This window comes from Nyctereutes procyonoides, unplaced genomic scaffold (assembly GCF_905146905.1).
Source record: "Nyctereutes procyonoides isolate TBG_1078 unplaced genomic scaffold, NYPRO_anot_genome, whole genome shotgun sequence".
Classification (NCBI taxonomy): Eukaryota; Metazoa; Chordata; class Mammalia; order Carnivora; family Canidae; genus Nyctereutes; species Nyctereutes procyonoides.
This window is the reverse complement of record NW_026575049.1, coordinates 46,244,801-46,257,149: the sequence shown is the minus strand read 5'-3', so window position 1 is coordinate 46,257,149 and position 12,349 is coordinate 46,244,801. Positions and strand designations below refer to the sequence as shown.

Here is a 12,349-nt window from a genome sequence, read left to right as displayed (position 1 = left end):
CTTGAACATCTGCTGAAGAATAAATAAATGGATGAACTGTATGCATTATGCATACTATATTCTAAGTCCTGTAAACGGCTGAGTGCAGTTCCAACCCTTACACTCCGTACCACACTAAGCACTGAGCAGGAGAGAATGCTGAAACATGATCCAGGCTCAACTGTAAACTTAGCCCTTCACCATGCCTGGGTGGGCAAACTGAGGGAAGCTACTTGAAACACCTTCAACAATCTCAAATTCTCTTATAACAGACTAGTATCCTTCCCATCATACACCACCAGCAAGATACCCTCTTTTCTACAGGTCATCTAAGAATACTAGGAACATGCCAGTAAATATGCAGATGGAAGACAAATTACCCTGTTATTCACTTTCTGCAACTATCCTACTGTCCTTAGAAAGAATAAATACCCTCTAGAAAGGGACAAAGTAACAGGCCTTCATTTCCTCTGTAAAATAAAATCTCTCCCTATTACATCTCCAGTTTTACAACTGACTACAGTTACACAATCCAAGAGAATACTACCTAGGAGTCAAGACTCTAACCAGGTCTGCAATAAAGAACCGGCTATGTGTCCTCAGTCTCCTTGACTATAAAATAGATGTGGATGACATGGCCTCCAAGGTGGCTTCCAGCAACCAAAAACTCAGGTAGTTATGATTACCGACGGGAGCAGAAGTTGTAAGAGAGCAGCTGGAGTCCATGATGGAGAATTCAGAAGCAGCCTCTATCTTCAGTAACTATCCTTGCTACAGCTGAATCCCTTAACCCTCCAAGCCTCCTGCTCTTTCATAACCCCTTTGTGAGGTACTAAAGGCAGACTTAGGTTTTGTGGAATTGTCCTTTTTCTTATTTTCCCCTCATTCTCTTGGTTTAATTCCTGCTACTTCATCGGGATTTAGTCAGTTTTTGTTGTGGTTTGGTATTTCAGAGATTTCTGACTTGAGAGGTGGGGAGAAGCTTCAACTCCTCCGGATACCTTGGGATCACTGCTTGTAGGGACAAGCAGCTCCAGCCTATTGGTTTTCAATCTCATTTGCCTTCACATAACTTAAATGCACACACATTCACATGAATAGTCGCTTTCTCATGTATATCGATTCTCAGGTGGGCTTGGAAATCCAAGGATCTATTTCCATATTAACACACCTCTTTGTTTTTAATGCCTGGTTCTACCCTACTGGTGGGCATTTAGGTTGTGTCTCTTTTATTGCTTTATAAACAGGTGCAGTGACCACCCTTCCTTTCCCCACCATACACACATCTGTCTGCATCTTTACACGGGCATGCAAGTACCTCTGTAGAATAAATTTCTTGAAGTGGAAATGAAAGATCAAAAGCTATCTGTGTCGAAAATGTCTAATTTCCAGTTCTGTGAAAATAGTATGAATAAAGAAACTGCAACACCTCAAAAGTGTTATTACACTGTAGCCTCACCTCTGGCAATCATGCTCACTTTTAATCAAATAGGTTAAGGAATGAATACAATTTCTTCATGTTCAACAATCTCATACTTTCTCAAAGTCTATCAATCATGTTGCAAACTTTAATTCCAAGGACTCAGAATGAGGTATAATTTATTTACAAGGCACCAACAGCATTTACAAAATTATCCTGTTTTTATTATATAACAGGATGTTTTCTCTATTCTTTTTTACTCTGTATTTATTCTAAAACCCAAAATGATGGAAGCAAGAAAAATGATGTGAACAAAATGGGAGGGGGGCTAGAAAGCTACTTATAGAAGTTACTACGATACACCAATGACAGCTGAAATTAAATTGAAAAACCACAATGTTGAAAGTCTAAAATCCCAGAAAAAGTTCTTAGGATTGTTGCTAGATATATAACAAAGTGACTCCAAGAACTGAAACGTGTTCTCTATATTTTGTCAGCTTCGTGGGAGGCTGGAAAATTAAGTGGGCAGAAAAAAAATGATCTAACCCAAGATTAAGATAAAGAGCATGCAAAAGATATAATTAAGGAAAAATTTAAAAACAGGAGACAGAATTTTAAATACAAGTCTAAACAGTCAAATAGCTGATGGGAACTGTGGTGAGTCAATGTGTTCCCCCCCACCTAAACCAATTCAATTTTCATGAGTGCAAAGGTGCCTTTTCTTCATTTCTTAGATGAGATCAGATAATCTCATATTCCCCCTGCTTTGATAGAACCTGACTGATGTCTGACCTCTGGCTCATCGTATCCAAAGCAGCCAAAGTCACACTAGTCCCAAAAAAAGCCAGATATTTTCAAAGGCAATTGTTCTTTCTCTGATACTGTTACAAGGGAGACTAATTCAATATTAAAATGTCTAAAGGATTTAACTCGAAGTCAAACTGAGAGAGAGAAAACACTGGAAAGACTGATTAGGCCACATTTATTTTTTACATATAATTCCTTGCTTAGACAATAGGAGAAAGGAAGAAAGGGGGGGGGAAGGGAAAAACAACTCAAAGATCTCTGACTCAAAATTTCAAACATCCAATCTAAAATTAATACACAGATATATACAATATTGAGAGATATAATTAGAGCAAATTTTAAAACAAAGAGCAATTTTTCTTTGGCTGATTTCAGAAGTTCTGAATTTTAAAATAAGACAACCTGCTTAAGGACAATAGATACTTTTACTGAAACGCTGGGAATGTCCTAAAATCCATTTGACCATGCTGAGAAATATCATGTATCAGGAGTATTTTATCAAATATCTTTCAAAACCTATGCATCTGAGGCGCCTGCGTGGCTCCATCGGTTAAGTGGTTAAGCATCTGCCTTTGACTTGGGTCATGATCCCAGGGTCCTGGGATCACCTGGGATCAGCCCGCATCAGCAAGGAGCCTGCTTCTCCCTCTCCCTCTGCCCTTCCCCCTGCTTGTGCTCTCTCTCTCTCTGTCAAATGAATGAATAAAATCTTAAAAAAAAAAAAAAAAAAAAAAAACCTGTGCATCTAATTAAATTTGGAATTTGACAAAACATCTGGGGAAAAAAAAGCCAGTCCAACTTCCTCAGAACAGTGCTATACCAGCAAATATAAATCATTTTAAAAGGTTCTACAAGTCACATGACTTTGACATGCAGACACAAGAGCATGATCTAGACCAGAGGTCAGCAAACTTTTCCTTAACAGACTAGAGTGTAAACATTTCAGTTTGTGGGCCACATGGTCTGGGTCACAACTAATCAACTCTATAGGTATAGCGCAAAAGCAGACACAGACGATACCTAAATAACGTGCATGGCTGTGTTCCAGTGAAACTGTATTTATGGACACTGAAATCTGAATTTTATGGGTCTTTTTAATTTTTTCAACTGTTCGTAGCTCATGGGCCATAGAGAAACAAGCAATGGGTCAAATTTGGCACATGGACCACAGTTTGCCAACCCCTGATCTAGGCAATTAAATCAGGCACAGAAGAATATTTAAACTGTTTTACAAAATATTAGGCATTACTAGAGAAAGTTAGAGTCAGTTAGGAGTAGGAGGGGGGCCTTCATTATCTATACACAGAAAGCTATATAAAAGCAGTTTCTACTAAAATAATTCAAGAGGGGGGGGAAAGGCTTTGACAAAGAAAATTAAATTTCTGACTCTACTGATAGATCAGTAACTTCTAAAGAAAAACAGATTTCTAGGGCACCATTCTATAGCCCATGAGTTCTTGATGTGGGAAACTGTAATTTTACAGAATTTTATACAGGAAGAAAAGAAGCAGCAATTTAACAATCAAGTCAAGGGAAAGAATGGCAACAAGATGATTATAATCAGAGCAGAGGGAACTAACTGCAAGCTCTACACAGGCTACACATCCAGGATTCGGGGACAAGGTCATAAAATGGTGACCTCTGAAATTGAAGCCAATAAGTATCATCAAATAATGAAATTAGCTGTGTGCAAAAGTGACCTACCTGAAGAGATGGTTTGTAAGCCTGTTGCTAATGAGAGGACTCCTCCAAAATCTCATCAGACACTAAAAAACAAATAATCTGAGATAAACTGAGCGCTAATTAATCATATCAATCTGTGGCAATGTCATAACAGAAGGATGGAAGGTCCACATGGAGAAAGACAAGCCAAAGATAAGACTCTGTCACTGTTTCTCTGCAGGCCTGGGCAGGTGATGGTGTGCCCTGGCCTACTCTGTGAGCCCATCTTGCTTTGAAGAAAGATGGGTGCTTCCAGCTGCCTTGTTGAAGGAGGGTGCCTCCAGGGCAGACTGTCCACTCACCACCCACTTCTGGAACAGAATAGCTTCCCAGACTCTCCTACTGAGAACTGATGCTCTGGCCAGGCCACCCCAGTGTCTCATCTGCCTTGCAAGGTTATTTCTCTTCTTATAAATTAAGAATCAAATATTCATATGCATTAAGTCTCTGATGACTTTGTTAAGTATGAAAAGTCCCCAAAAACCTCTTAATCATGACCATGGGTGAACAGATAAAAAAAACCTCATGCAATTCTCCCACACAGTTTCATAAATTGCAAACTGAGGACAAGGCAATCAGTACCACCACAAAGGGATACATAATGGTGTGAGGCCACCTTGTTCAGCCACCACTACTGGTCTCTCTTTTTAAGAGATGTGCCCTTAAAGAGAGGATACACAGTCAAGAACACTGAGCTCTGGAGTCAGACAGCTTGCTTTGAACAAATTCCTGCTCCATCATTTCCTAAACTAAGGTTTCTTAAATTCCCTGAGCTCAGTTTCTTCATCTTATAAAATAGAAACAAAGAAAGGATATAGCTCAGAGAATTATTGTGAGGATTAAAAGAAATAATGCATATGAAGTACATGACACAATGCCTGGCACCTAGAAAGCACTCAACAAATGGCAGTTCGTTTTTGGTACTACCATTGTCACTATTTTTTATTATTATTAACTATAACAATGGCAATAAATTATTTTGCTGCATTCATTGACTCCGGTAATACTCTAGTAGTTAATCTTCATTCACAGTGGAAGTTCCCTTCTTTAGCTGAAGCTCTGGAGAGCATTTCCCCTTCTTTGGGCACAACAATTAATTCCAACTCAAGACTGCAAACAACTTCACAAGCTCTTCACCCAGATGCAGAACTGCTCCTCCTTCAATAGTGACTACCTTCCTCACACAAGCATACCTGCTTAATCCTCACTTCTGACCAGGCTCAACAACCATGCCAATTGCCTCAAACCTCCTACCCTTCTTCCTAATTACCTCCTCCTCTTCCATTATTATAAAACAAGAGCTCTCCAACATTATGGCAAGTTTACCACCTACACACTCCTGATGTGAAGATTTTAACAATCCCTTACACAGTAGACAGAGAGAGCAAGAGCCATCAGGCAAATGCAAATTAAAGCCACAATGAGATGTCACTTTGCATCTTCTAGAATGGTAATAATTAAAAAAAAAGAGGCAGACAATAACAAGTGTTGACAAAGATGTAGGAAAACTGGAACTCTCATACACTGCTGGTGGGAATGTAAAATGGTGTAGCCCCTTTAAAAAAAAGAGTTGGAAATTCCTCAAAAGCTAAACAAAGTTACCATATGACCCAGCATTTCCACTTTTAAATATATATGTAAGAGAACTGAAAACATATGTCCACAAAAAAATAAGTACACAGATGTTCATAGCAACATTATTCAAAATAGCCAAAAAGTGTTAGCAACTCAAATATCACAGATAAACAAAATGTGGTATATGGACACAATTTCAACAATAAAAGGGAATGAAGTATTTGACTCAAGCTACAACATTGAATGAACCTTGAAACATTATGCTAAGTGAAAAAAGCCAGACACAAAAGGCCACATATTGTATGATTCCATTTATATGAAACATCCAATAGGTAAACTTAGAGTCAGAGAGCAGACTGGTGGTTGCCAGAGGATGAAGGGGTTAGGAGGAAATGGGTATGGAGTTTCTTCTGAGGATGACAAAAAATGTTCATCAAATTGACTGTGGTGGTGCATATACTAAAAACCACCGATTGTACACATTAAACAGGTGAATTGCATGGTATGTAAGTTTTACCTTCATTAAGTTCTTATGCCATAAGTAAAAAATAAATGTGTGCCAAAGGATAACAAATGGGTCAGAGAGGAACGGGGTCCTCTGGGTCGGTAGGAAGCATGGGAATAAAATCAGCCAACAGACTCATGAAAACTCCCTCAAAACCACAGACTGCAAATCTATTTTTAAAAGCCATTCAAATCAAACATCTGTTAGCTTTTCAAGTGACTCCAAAACATTTTCATTACTCTAGTTATAGACTATATAAATACAGTTAACTTAGAAATGTACTCTTATTTAATGGCTTGTTTGTTTATAGTCTGGCTAACTCCAAAATCATAACCTCTAATATATGAGATACAGAACTAGTCATACTAGTCACATTTAATTCACTTACTTATTCAACAAACATTTATTATATGCCTACTATGTGCCAGGCAGTGTCCTAGGTGTCAGGGATGCAAAGATGGCTGAGACACAAGCCCTCCTCTCCAGCACCTCACTGCATCCTGAGCTGAGTTATAACAGAGTTAAGAAAACATTCTGACACCTGTGGCTACAAATGAAGTAAGCTCCTAATAGATGTGTTTCAATGAAGATGATGATATAAAATATTTACAATGCAATGACCATTAACCCTGTAGTGACTAGTCCTCCAGAGCAGCAGCCTACCTGTTGACATGCTCCTCCCAATCCTCTGGTGGAGGAGGGGCATCTGCATCCGTCCTGGCGAAGATGACATGCCGTTCACACTCATTCATCACGCTGCGTGCCTTCTGATTGTCATAGAGCGGCACAGGGGTTGATGTGACTGTCTCCACATCTATTGGGACGTCTGATTCACTGTAAACAGGTGAGGAAATAGGACCAGGCCACACGTACTTCACACAACACAGGTGTTTAACGATCATCTGGTTGCCAAAAAATGACTCTTTAATATAATCAGCTTTAAAGTATGCATAAGCACATTATACCCACAAGAAAATTATGATCCAAAGTCATCTTTCCCACACTTGTCTAGATCTCTGCCCTCTGACATGCTGTTATGTGCTGGGGGAATACAAAGTCATTTTAAAACAAGTGTATATAAAAAAATGACAAATAGCTATTGTTTTTAAAAGACAAAAATTTTCCATAAGCAAACAGATGACTGCCTAGATGTGCTTTCCAATACAGTAACTATAAGCCACAATGCAACTATTTAAATTAATAAAAATTAAGCAGAACCAGAAATTCAGTTCCTCCATTACACTAGCTACATTTCAAGTGCTCAACAGACATGTGGCTAGCAGCTACCATATTAGACAGCACAGATACAGAACATTTTTCTCATCCCAGAAAGTTCCGTTGGACAGTGTTCCTCAAGTTTTAAATTATTCATACAAACTTTCCCTTTCACTATCAAGTCAACTGGTAGCTAATTATATACTATAAAAGCATATGATTCTCTAAGACAGATCACCTGGAATGTATACACCTTAGTTATTTAACTCACTGTGTAAGGAGCCTAGAACAGAAACAAATAAAAATGGACATGTGATAGATCTTTCATATTTTAAAATGTTGTTAATGATATCCTAGCGCCATAAGGGCTGGGCTCTTCGCTGCACTAAAATTAGTGCATGCCCATCAAAATGGTCGACTGGCTGTCTGCCAAACAGTTTTAACTTTTTGACCCCAATGATCTTATTGCATCTATTCCCAATAGCTGGAATAATTACATCATTATGAAATGAAGTGAAATAATGTGCAGCTAGATTTGGTGGTAGGTCAAAGAGCTGATTATCTTTTCTGGACCAGACATTGGACTAGGCCCTTGGACTTGTATGCCTAAAAGAGAACTCTGGATTTCACCTTTCCAAAACTATCCCCCACCCCCTAGGGGCCTCACTCCTGGTCTTCCCCAACTCAAGGCACCACTCAGCTACTCAAGCCAAAAATCTTACTCACCCTAATTTCACCGTTGCCCTTTAACCCTGGCCTGTCTTTCCAATTCACCACAGGTATTGTTGCTCAACCTATGAAATATATCTCAAGGTTATCTTTTTTCTTCATCTGTATTATTCCTGCCCCTATTCAACCTATCATGATCTCTGGCCCCCATTACTGCAATGGTCTCCTAGCAGGTCTTCTATTTCCACTCCTGAGCTATATCTACTCAACAAAAATTCAAAGTGATATAAATCCAATCTCTAGTTTAAAATCCTTTAAGGACTTATTACCACTCTTAGCATCAAATTCCTATATGAGGCAGCCTCCACCAACTTCCCTAGCTCCCACTAACACCCTCTCTACAACCCATATTCCAGACAGAATGACCTAAAAAGTCCCTAGAACATGCAAATTCCCATTTTCAGGACCTATACATGGAGATGGTTTATAAGAGGTAATAATTTTCTAAGTACTGAAATGAGCAAGTCCTCGGAATTTCACTTTAAGAAAACATCACAAACATCCCAACACAGGAGTTTCAATGTTAGCAAGAAGCTATAAAGGAGCTCTTGCAGTTATGCCCCATGCCAGAGGCATCAAGATTATGCTAGATTATCCCTAAAAGTCACAGATTCCCCTACCCTGTTACAACTAAAACAGCCAACCAAATACTGCCCTCATTGGGAAATAAAGTAAAACCAACTATTCTATTCTCATTTAAAACACACACATCAGGGGCAGTAGCCGCAGTCTTCGCCCGGGGCGTGATCCTGGGGACCCGGATCGAGTCCCAGAGGATCGAGTCCCAGAGTCCCATGTCGGGCTCCCTGCGTGGAGCCTGCTTCTCCCTCTGCCTGTGTCTCTGCCTGTTTCTCTGTGTCTCTCATGAATAAATAAATAAAATCTTAAACACACACACACACACACACACACACACACACACACATCATGGTACCTCTAGCTCATTAAGGCTCAATGGGAGGTAAAAAGAAGCAAAATACAAGATTTCTATTCACCAAGAAACCTAAAACTTGTCCTAGAGGAAACATTAGACATTCGATTAGATTAAAACAAACAAAGAAAAAATCTCTTCCCCCCAAAAAAAGTTAACAAATTAAGGGCATGATTTGATCATCAAAATATATCAACTGATCTTGAAATAAAATTAGAATACCTTAAAGCTCAAAAGAAGTGCTAAACAAGCTGATTTAGGCCAAATGTAATTGTATCACATATTACACAGTTAAGTTTATGAAAAAAATCCTTACCCTATAATGTAAGCCAGTTGAAAATACAATCACACCTAGGAAGGGTTAGTATCAACCCATGGGTGACAAGCTGAAAGCAAGGTCTTGGAAAAGCTCCTAAACTTTGCTGGGTGAAGCCAGGAAAAAGAAATCGCATTCCCTTAAAAAAGTCATTGTTGCCAGCGTTGGAGCAAGCCAGAACACTGGACTAAAGGAAATGAGTCTAATCATGAGCGGCGATTTTTAAAACTCAATTCTTCAGTCTTTTTCTTCGCCAGCTAAATAATCCTCTTTCCATACAAGTCCTATTAACTATGGGGATACGTTGTTTGCTTTCCCAACTTGTTAGAGGTCTTGAATGCAGATGTCTACATTAGAGGCGGGATACCTGAAGTGAACATCCAAGGCCCCCATACAATCGCCCACAATAAAATCCTCTCTAATCCCCACCATCTGGTGACTGTCCAGTTAGGGCAAGGGCAGCCCTTGGGACAGAGAAGCCCAAACTCACATGGTACTTTCGTGCTGCCTCCGGGGAGTAACAAAGAGCATGCGCGTGGGGCGGGCACTACTGGCATCTGGGTGGGCACTCCATGGCTTGGCATAGCTATGATCCAGAAAAACCAGGTCCAGCTCCCGCTCGTGCACTGAAAGCTGAAAGAGCAGCGAGGTGCCCATGCGCCGCGCTGAAGTCTGGAAGTCCCTCTCCCCACCGCGGTGGGCCATGTCAGTAGAGGGCCAGCAAGTCAGAGAATGGGTATCTGCGTGCTAGTCACCTGCAGCGAAAAAGTTTCGGTTTAAGTCAATTGAAAGATCCTAAATCTCTCCCAACCCAGAGTATCGAATATGCATGCTTCTCACTTTTGTGACTTTCTATCATTCGTAACTCAGTAATCCACTACACCGCAGACCCTTGCCCATCATAGGAAGGGCTCCCGAGATCCCACCCCCCCCCAAAAAAAAAACTATGGGCGCCCTAGGATCCTCCATATTCACTACAAAATTCAGCGTTTACGGGGAGCCCGCTGACTCCACTGTTCACAAAGGCCTCACAAGGACACATGCTGAACTTGCTTGGCCAGCACCACAAACTCTTGGGCACGCGGGTGGAGGGGCGGGCGGGCGGGCAGGGCTTGGGCAAACCACGGGAATCACAGACATTAATTCCCCCAAGACGGAGGGTCTCCCCCGCTCCGCTGCTTCGGCCCATCCCGACACCTTCGTGGAGCCATCTCCGCGCCCGAGGGAGCACCCCACCCACAGCAGGGCCTGGGCCTCTTTCTTAGGTTAAAAGTTTTGCGACTACCTTGTAATAGTCCCTAAAACACGCAAACGAGCGCTCCTGCCCCAGGCACGCAGCAAAACCGCGAAGCCAGGAGGCGCCCTGCCCCCGCCCCGGGTGGATCGTCCGCGGCAAACCGCCCGGCGCTCCACGTACCCCTCGGGGTCTCGCCACCGAGCCTCCAAGCGCCCCATCTAGCGGGCGGGGCTCATAATTCGCACTTCACGGACGGAGGCGCCAGCTCGGGGCACAGAAGTGACTCGGCCAAGGTCACCGAGAGTTCGCGACGAGGAGGAGCCGCCTCGCACCCGCCTCCCGCCCGCGTCACGGGCCCGGGCCCGGCCGGGCGCCCGCCTCACGGCGGCCCGCCTCTGCCCCCCGCCGCCGGGCCCCGGGCTCTAGCCCCCAGCCCCCGCATGCCCCGGGAGCCCTGAAGCCCTCGCCCACACTCCCGCTCGCCCGGGGCCGGGCCGCGACCCGCCGGACCCGCCGGACCCGCCACCCCGCCGGGGCCGGCCCTTCCCTCACCCGCAATCGCCGGGCCGCGCGCTCGGCCCGGGCCGAATCCCTGCGCGCGTGCGCGTTACCGCCTCCACGCCCGGCGCCCCGCAAAACGCGGAAGCGGATTCCCTCCCGAGAAGGGTGGTGAGCGGCAAAACCCGGAACGGGAGCGAGCGCCTGCGGCCCCAGGGGCGGGAAGAGGAGCGCCCGGAGGCGCGCGGCTCTCGGGCGCGGAAGTCCGCCCTGAATCCAGAGTCGAATCGGCTCCTGCTGCTGAGGCGTTTAAGGGGGCAGTGCCGCTCCAGGTAGAGATCAGACTCAGGGGGTTGGAATCTCAGCTCCAACCCGAAACCCCTTGGCTTTACGACCCCAGCAAGATCTCAGCGTCGCCCTCATCCCTGAATGTGCAAATACTTCACCCCCGGGGGAGGGGCGGGGGGCGCTGGGAGAATGAACTGGGTAATGCCCTACCTGTCAGGAGCACAGAGAGATCTCAGGATGGTGATTACCATGAGGGCCCCCCAGGGTGTTCTACAACGAAGGGATTGGGGTGGTGTCATGAAGGGAGGTCACCTAACGTTGGACTCTGAAGGACCAGGCCATTGCAGAGGGATTGGAAAGGTTAGTTGGGGCCTAGGTGGGGATTGCAAGTGGGCCAAGACAGCCCAACACCATGTTCTTTAGTATGCCCACTGCTTTCTCAAAACTTTATTTCATTGCAAATTTTTGTTTGTTTTTTGAGAGTAAGAGACCATGCACACTAGTGAGTGAGTGGAGGCAGGGCAGAGGGAGAGGGAGAGAGAATTTTATTTTATTTTTTAAAGATTTTGTTTATTCATGAGAGACAGAGAAAGAGAGAGGCAGAGACATACACAGAGGGAGGAGCAGGCTCCATGCAGGGAGCCCAACGTGGGACTCAATCCTGGGACTCCAGGATCACGCCCTGGGCCCAAGGCAGGTGCCAAACCACTGAGCCACCCAGGGATCCTCGGGAGAGAGAATTTTCAACAGACTCCTCTCTGGGCACAGAACCCAGGCAAGGCTTGATCTCAAGACTCTGAGAGCACGACCTGACCTGACATCAAGAGTTGGGTGCTTAACCAACTGAGCTACCCAGGCATTCCTGGTTGCAAACATTTTAAACTAAGGAGATTTTATGTAAAAATCCAGATTTCTGGACTCTCTTAAAAAGTTGGAGGCTGTGGCAGCACAGGATTCACGTGCTAGCATGGCAGGCATGGGGGCTGCATATGCCCTCACTCTGGCCACTTTCACTAGGCATCCTTGGTCCCCTTGGCATTTGATTCATTACCCAGCTGTATACCACAAACATGCACACACACCACACCCCCAGGCTAAATTTAACTGGAGGTGATCCTGAGGTGGAG

The 12,349-nt window shown here is 43.6% G+C and overlaps 1 protein-coding gene across 15 annotated transcripts in view; it reads right to left on the bottom strand.

The window, feature by feature from the left end:
* KANSL3 (KAT8 regulatory NSL complex subunit 3) overlaps positions 1–11,064 on the bottom strand; it is a 43,173-nt gene extending 32,109 nt beyond the window's left edge. For 2 of the 15 annotated variants that reach the window (XR_008664828.1, XM_055328148.1), the window contains exons 1-3: positions 10,617–10,879; positions 9,690–9,954; positions 6,672–6,842 (exon numbers count right to left, since the gene is read on the bottom strand). Coding sequence is in view for 12 of the 15 variants with exons in the window: in XM_055328148.1 (XP_055184123.1) it covers positions 6,672–6,842; positions 9,690–9,904 (386 nt within the window). In the remaining 3 variants the exon portion in view is untranslated. The other 13 variants (XM_055328154.1, XM_055328155.1, XM_055328153.1 and 10 more) reach the window with 11 other exon arrangements.
* Between the last annotated feature and the right edge of the window lie 1,285 nt (positions 11,065–12,349).